The sequence below is a fragment of the Myotis lucifugus genome, unplaced genomic scaffold, assembly GCF_000147115.1.
Source record: "Myotis lucifugus unplaced genomic scaffold, Myoluc2.0 scaffold_449, whole genome shotgun sequence".
Taxonomy (NCBI): Eukaryota; Metazoa; Chordata; class Mammalia; order Chiroptera; family Vespertilionidae; genus Myotis; species Myotis lucifugus.
The window spans coordinates 506,731-514,863 of record NW_005871497.1 but is presented as its reverse complement, the minus strand read 5'-3'; the positions used below and the strand labels follow the sequence as shown (position 1 = coordinate 514,863).

The 8,133-nt window shown below is 35.5% G+C and overlaps 1 protein-coding gene across 1 annotated transcript in view; it reads right to left on the bottom strand.

Annotated features, from left to right (window-relative positions):
* The window catches only part of SULT1B1 (sulfotransferase family 1B member 1), a 15,571-nt gene extending 13,916 nt beyond the window's left edge, over positions 1-1,655 (bottom strand). Inside the window, exons 1-2 of the mRNA XM_006102971.3 lie at positions 1,498-1,655; positions 850-978 (exon numbers count right to left, since the gene is read on the bottom strand). Coding sequence (XP_006103033.1) covers positions 850-978; positions 1,498-1,645 — 277 coding nt within the window. The 5' untranslated portion in view covers positions 1,646-1,655. The remainder of the gene's footprint in view (positions 1-849; positions 979-1,497) is intronic.
* Positions 1,656-8,133: the final 6,478 nt, after the last annotated feature.

Sequence of the window (8,133 nt, the reverse complement as noted above, 5' to 3'; positions counted from 1 at the left end):
AATTACAAATCCTACAATTGTTTTGCATCTCATTCTTCCCTTCTTTCACTGTTGTTGTTGGTTGTTGTAGTTCTTTTGTTTTTGTTTTGTTTTGTTTTTTAATCCTAGGACTATGCCAATGCCTTTTCTGCACCTAGGTCTTTATAGCTAATATTTCACCTTCCGGAAATATGCTTTCTCCAACCATATGCATGGTTTTAGGTCTCAATTCAGGAGAGATATTCCTAATCATCCAGTCTAAAGTAAACTCTCCTGTTGTTCTCTTTCATAGAGTCCTATTCTCTGGATACAGAAGACCAATAATATGCACATGTTGGTAGTTTACTTATTTAATGTCTCAATATTACCATAAGCTCCTTGTGGTTAGGACATCTAATTTACTAATCATCTTGTATCTAGTTCATATAATAGTACATAATTATTTGGAAGCACTTAATAAATATTTGTGAAATAAATAAATTTTATTAATAATAAATTTTATTTTTAAAAGGGATTGGTACTTATTTATCTATTTATTTAACTACAGCAAAGTTCTAAATTAGAAACTTATTGCTCTACTCCACCAAATTCTACACAATAAGTCAATAAAATATAAGGAATTATTATATTATTAACTAAGTTTATAGTTGTTTCCTACAACAAAACTCATTCATTTTTGGTTACCATACCCAAATATGTCATAGGCTAAAACTGCAGTTTCTCTATATGCCTCAGTTATTGTATTGCTTTCAAACTTCCATTTTATGCTACCAAATTCACTCCATTTTTAGTGGAAATCATAAACACAATAATTAATATGTTAGATAAATAATCTTGCAAAATAATAATTACCAAATGGTTTAAAATTACCTGACGTTCTTAATCCAGGGACAGCCATTTCCAACATTGGAACTTTCACAGTTATAAAATCTCGCTTACATTTCTCAACATCTCCATCATTTAAAACCATGTCCACAATTTCACTTACCCAAGTGGTACCTGTGGCAAAAAGCAACTTTTTTTTAAAATTTTTTTTTAATATATTTTATTGATTTTTTACAGAGAGGAAGGGAGAGAGATAGAGAGTTAGAAACATCGATGAGAGAGAAACATCGATCAGCTGCCTCCTGCACATCTCCTACTGGGGATGTGCCCGCAACCCAGGTACATGCCCTTGACCGGAATCGAACCTGGGACCTTTCAGTCCGCAGGCCGATGCTCTATCCACTGAGCCAAACCGGTTTCAGCAGCAACATTTTTTATAAACCATAATCTGAATCTGAGGGGAAAAGTACCTATTGTAAGCCTGCCATCATAATATATTTCATTAGAAAACTTAATTCTGCAGTTTCATTTTCTATGCCCCAAATGCCCATTTTAATATATTTGAAGTAGATTGCTAGACTGACTGATAGGCATATTAATTTTATTTAGGATGATAATGATTTCATAGAGAAGTTGATTTTCAGAAAACAAAGGTTGATATGAGACCTGCATTTTTCAGGCCACAGAACTCACCTGATTTGGGATAAGTGGCTATCACAGTGTCATCTGGCCTGCTGTGGAACTGTTCAACCCTTCCCCAGTTGTCCACAAAAGCATAGGTCATGGGATAGCCATGAACCATCTTCAAATTTTTTCTCAGGACGTCTTTGGGAGTAGTCATTTTTGTACCAAATTGTACAGATTCTTAATAGAATTCTTTTTTTTACAGTCAAATCCTGGAGAAATAAAGAGAATGAAAATCAGAAGCTGAGTAACTGATGTTATTCATAAGAGACCGCAACATGGCACAAAGTAAAATTGGCCTCTAACACACGGAGCACACAGAGATCTAAATACAAAGGGCGTTTTTGTGGGTATACAGCTGTAGATTGCAAGAGCAGCAATTGGCCCTATGACAAGCAGAACAAAGGTCTTTGGTGGAAGCTTTGGAAGGAAAGGGAACTGCATATCTTACTTTGAATTTAAAAAATCAGACTTCAGAGACTTATGTTAAAAACTATCTGGACTTAATGCAAAGTAAGTGTATCACTCATGATTATACTTTAGTTTACCTCATTTTTCCTTATAGAAATCTGTTTTCTTTCCTACCATTCTTTCTCTGTCCAGAATGCATCTGTTTTCTCTGTCTACTTGTAAGTTCTTTGTCACTGATTTTGAGCAATTAAATTACGATGTGCCTTAGTGTGGTTGTTTTCATGGGCGTGTGTCTATGCTCAGGCGTGCATACTTCAGGTTTATCAAGCTTCTTAGAAATGTGAGTTTTACAGTCATTATTTCTCCAAATCTTTTTTCTGTTTCTTCTTCCTTCTGGGATTTGAGACCCCATACAATTTCTAACAGCTAACTGATGTCCGATTCGTTTTTAAAAATCCTTTTCTCTTTTTGTGTTTTAATTTGGATGATATCTATTGTTATGCCTTTATGTTCACTAACCCTTTCTTCTACAATGTATAATCTGATGTTAATCCCATCCAGTGCATTTTTTTCAGACATTGTGGTTTTCATCTCTAGAAAATCATTTTGGGAATGATTATATATTCCCTGTCTCAACTTTTCAAACATATTGAACACAGTTATACTGACATGTTTGCAGAGTCTGCTTAAAGACACAAAACAAGTTAATGGCAACCCAGAAATAGATTTAATTTCCCAGCTCTGCTCCCTTTGTCACAGTGCAAATCTACCATGGGTGGGATCTACCCAAAGTCAACAAATGTTCGTGATTTATCTTATTCAAATAAGAGGTTTACAGTTTATAAGGAAATCTTTCTTTGACAAAGCAAACTTTCCCTGACAAAAAGCACAAGCTCTCCATACTGTGAAAATGTCAGAGATTAATGGTATGAGTAACAATATGAAAATAAGGCAGCTGATCTGAATACACCCTGGTCACATCTGGGATGTGGGTGTAACCAATTTAGAAACCCAGGAGGATTAATCCTGAATTAACATGGCTCATTGTGACTAGTGGCTGACGATGATTTAAGAATAATATTGGGAGATGAGTCCAGGGGTAGGACTGGAAAATATAAGAATACTAATCTCATTGAACCAGATACATTGGAAGATGGTTCATTATGATATTTACTTTTAAATATGAAAGTTAGTTCATAAAAAATCTTTTAACTATAAGCATGCTCAAAATGGAAATCATTCAAAAGAGCACAATTATCTGTGGATGCAAGACAAAAACTTAAAGAAGAGAGATTTAAAAAGCAAACTTTGCCTCACAATTTAATCCCCTATTTTAGTTTTCATTGTCTGTCAATAGTGCTGCTGTTGAAAGGAACCCTGGGAGCCTGAAGTAGTCCAGGAAGGGCAGGGCTAGGGAGTCCAGGGAGGGGGGAAAAAGTAGTTTCAGGATATGATCTGTATGTAGTAGTCGGTGACTTTACAGTCAATTAAGATATAAAACAGAGGCAAGGCCTGCTGTTTCAACAGCTGGCAAAGCCAGGAAGCACTGAGGAGGAAATGAATCAGGGTGGTGGCCAGAATTGAGCAAAGTAAAAAATTGTATAGATTTGAAGGTTTCCACAAGGCTTCAAAGGATCTGAGAGGAATGCATAGGCCAAGAACCAGAAAGATCAGTGGATGAAAGACGGTTGCTTCTCTAGCACATATAAGAATGACTTCTAATTTTGGTTGTGATGAAAAGTCATGATGTTTGTGTGTATGTGTTTTCATCTGGAAGAAGCATAAGTTCCCAATATCATGGAAAGAGCAAACATATGCTGAAGCAACAATTTTGGCAGCAGAAACAGAGAGGCTCGAGCTAATGGTTTAAGAATGGGCAGATACATAGAGAAGGAGTGAACAAGAAGCTTGTGTGTGGAGAAATAGAAATGTGCTCCTGCCCTCTACCCCCACTACGTCAACCGCCCTATAAGATTCCCTTTTGGTCTAGTTTCTGGTATCAATCCTTTTATGAAGAACATTTGTTTCAAACTTAAATACAACTGTAATCACCAACCCCTTACTCTGGTAATTATACTGATCAGGGTAGGCTTGGTGAAGTCAAAAGGCCCAGAAAGAAAGTAGCACACTTTTATATATCCCATTTTACTTACAGATTTAAAAAAAAAATTCTAGACATATTTGTGTTTCTAAAAGACCTTGCCATTAACAACAGATTTCTAATTTTTTTTTCAGCCAGTGTTTTAATTTTTAATTTGTGTGGAAGGCAGAAGTGTGTGTGTGAGGGAGAGAACCTGGTTTATTGGTGTTTTGCTGCAATTATGGGAACCATAATCCTTCTCAGTGCATGTGCGGTACAAATCTGGAGAGTACTGAGACCCATCCTGTTAACATCAATGTGGCTCTCTTTGAGGATTTGGAACATATGATTTTTTCTGTGATATACTTTAAGCTAGTTTGTTCATTTTTTGTATGATTTTGTAACTCTGTAGACTAAGGAATTTTCTTTCCTTTTGATGACACATGCGGATTGGTTTCCACAAACTACCACCTTCCTGCTCACCATGCAATCAAATGACATGTTCCAAAGACACAGGGTCAATATAGTCCTACCAACGTTTAGAAATAATATTTTTAATTGGATATACAGATTTGCTATTAAAAATTAACTTTTTAGTGTTTGTTTAAAAATCAACTGATATAGGCAAGATAATGGACATCTAGACAACCTGAAATCAGGCAGAGATTGGAGACCTCATAAATAGTATAATAGTATAATAGACTGTCAGTATAATAGATTAATGGACTAGCCCAGCCACAATTAGTGAAGCCATGCAAAATAACAGCAGGACCACTGAAGTCAGTGGGGGGAGCCTATGGGCAAGAGGGTGGCCTCTATAACCAAACCCCCTGAGCTTTAAATTCCAAACTCAAGTTTCACCTTTCTGTACCTCTATAAGAAAAACAAAATTCTAACAAAAATATTTAAAACTTGTTTATCTTAGTTGAAGTTAATTTTAAAATTATCTTGTAATATAAATTCATGCATCATAAGATAATAAGGGGAAAAATGATGAAACCCCATGCTGTAGATTTAGGTCAGGCTGTTGGGGTAGTAAAGAGAAAGGTGTGTCAATTAGGTCAATTTGTTGTATCAAATATATGAAGGGTAAGGAAGCCCTAATAATGAAATTTTCCATACAATAATAGGCTTCTGTTATTCTTTTTTTATTGTTTAAAGTATTACATGTCTCCTTTTTTGCTTTTGTTATTCTTGTTTGCTAGTTGTTCTCATAAAAATGTACACACTGATAAATGTGTACATTTATATACTACACAAGAATATATATACCACACAAGAATAAACTCAAAATGGATTAAAGACTTACATGTTAGATTCAAACCCATAAAAACTCTAGAAGAAAACATAGGTAATAAAATCTCAGACATTTCTTATAGCAATATTTTTCTGATATATCTCCTTGGGCAAGGGAAACCAAAGAAAATTAATAGGTTTACTTCAAACTGAAGAGTTTTTGCACAGCAAAGAAAATGGTGAAAAGACACCCCACTGAATGAGAAACACATTTGCCAATGATACATCTAATAAGAGGTTAATATCCAAAATTTACAAAGAATTTATAGAACTCAATAACAAAAATACCAACGATCCAATTAAAAATGGGCAAAGAACCTGAATAGAGCCTTCTCAAAAGATGACATACAGATGGACAATAGACATATGAAAAGATACTCAACACCACTAGTTATCAGAGAAATGCAAACTAAAATCACAATGAGATATAACTTCACACCTCTCAGAATGGCTATCATCAATAAATCAAAAAATACGTGTTGGCAAGGATGTGGAGAAAGGGGAATCTTAATAGAGATTAGTGCAGCCACTGGGGAAATCAGTATGAATTATCTCAAAAATTAAAAAAATGGAACTGCCTCATGACCCTGTGATTCCTCTTCTGGGAATTTAGCTGAAGAAACCCAAAACACAAATTTGAAAGATTGTATGTACCCCTATGTTCCCTGCAGTATTGTTTACAAATAGCCAAGATCTGGAAACAGCCCAAGGTCATCAGTAGGTGAATGGATAAAAAACTGCTGTACATTTACACAATGGAATACTACTCTGCTGTAAAATGGAAGAAAATTTTACCCTTTGTGACAGCATGGATGGTCCTGGAAAACATTATGCCAGGTGAAATAAGCCAGTCAGAGAAAGACAAGTACCGTATTTATTCACTCATATGTGGAATAATGAACAAACTGAACTACCAAGCAAAATAGAGACAGACTCATAGATAGAAAGCAGGCAGACAGGAACGGTGTTGGGGGTGGTGGAGGAATTGAGAAAAAAAAAAGATAGAGAACTAATGGACATGGACAGCAGTGTGGTGATTGTGGGGTGGAAGTGGATAGGTGGAGGTAGTAGAGAGCATAAAAGGGATAAAATGTGGTGTAGCCCTGGCTTGTGTTTCTCAGTGGTTATAGCTTTGGCACATGCACCAATGGTTGCAGTTTGGATTCCCAGTCATGGGTACATACCTGGGTGGCAGGATCAATCCCAAATCCTGATAGAGTTGCATGAGGACCACAACCAATTGATGTGTCTTCCTTACATCAATGTTTCTCTTTCTCTCCCTTTCTTTCTCTCTCTTCCTCTCTCTCTCTCTTCCTTTCACTCACTCTAAAAAAAAATCAATGGAAAAAATATTCTTCAGTGAGGATTAACAACAACAACAACAAAAATAGTGATGGAAAAAAATAAAACAAATTAAAATAATTAATAAATAAATAAATAAATAAATAAATAAATCACCTGTGATGGAAATAGTAGTAAGAGTCACCTTCTTGAAATTCTTGGTGTCTTCATACCTCACCTACCTGAGAAGGCAGGGATTAGCAGGGAGATGAATCTACTTCCTTCTCTGAAAGAGGGTCACACTGACAGTTGTTACCAGAATGCTTTTTCCTCACTTCCCTCTTTAGAAATGGGGAAGTTCCTCATCTGAATATTGACATCCCATATACATCATTCATGAGAAAGTAGGATAATAACAATGAAGGAACATTCCAGGATAAAGAAATATCCACAAGAAATAAAAGTTATTTACATTACGAAATAAAAAATATCCAAATAGAGCCATACAGAATCTGGATATTATTTCCTTAAATGTCTTCAAAACCAAAGGAATCCACTGTTGAATTCTAGTTTAAATTCCCTTGATTGCAAAACTTGGGGCTTATTACTCTTTATGAAGTAGCTGTCCTTCAAAGTCCATGCTGTGACTCTGGGTTGTGTGGGGCAATATGAATGGTACCTTTTGGAATTGAGGAGTGTACAAGATGCACAACTGTAGTTGCTGGTGCCATAGATTAACAATATAATCCTGACCCTTACAATACACTCGGTAAATATTTTGGTGAATGAAAGGCTTTAGATTTATGTTAATAATCATATTTTTATGATATATTAATGAGTTTTAGTTCCTAGATATAGAAAATAGCTTAATCTTAGTCAGTTGTGCTTGGCAAATATTAGAAGACAATTATTCTCATATTGTTTTATCTCTAATTATTAGTTTGACACAAAGTCCAAATAATCTGCCTTCAATGAGAACAGAGTATAGTGATGAGATCATGAATTTCAGTAACTGAAAGATAAATTTGAGCTTAAACCCAGATTCTGTCACTTGTTCCTTTTGGGTAAACACTACTGAAATAAAAATGAGCATAAAAGTAAGTTCTTACATACAACTGCCACCAACCAGATGTAGGCTCTTCTTCCTCAAGCAAGGGAGGTGTGTTTGGTTAGGCAAGTTCAGGTTCTTGGGCTATGACTATGAATATTTTTTTCTTTCCTTCTCAGTAGTAAATTGAATTTACAGAACAATAGTCGGTGACCATCTCAGCACCAAAGTTGTCATCTTGGGTGCTATGGCAGTACTTATTTTCTTATTTTCCCAGAGAAAAGCCCTGTTTGACAGCTGAGGGTTTTGTATGCACAGTTATCCCCCATGTTTTCAAACTTCACTGTAGGCCATTTGCCTTTTACAAAAGACCTGCATTCGTACCTGTTTTCACTAATCGAAAGATATCTGAAGAGAATTTTTGTTTTTGTGAAAAAAAGTGAAAATCAAAAATAGCATTAAGCATTTGTTTTGTGCCTTTAAAGAGGCAGTCAACACCCTGAGCAACAAGAGGTCCCTGCCAAACGCC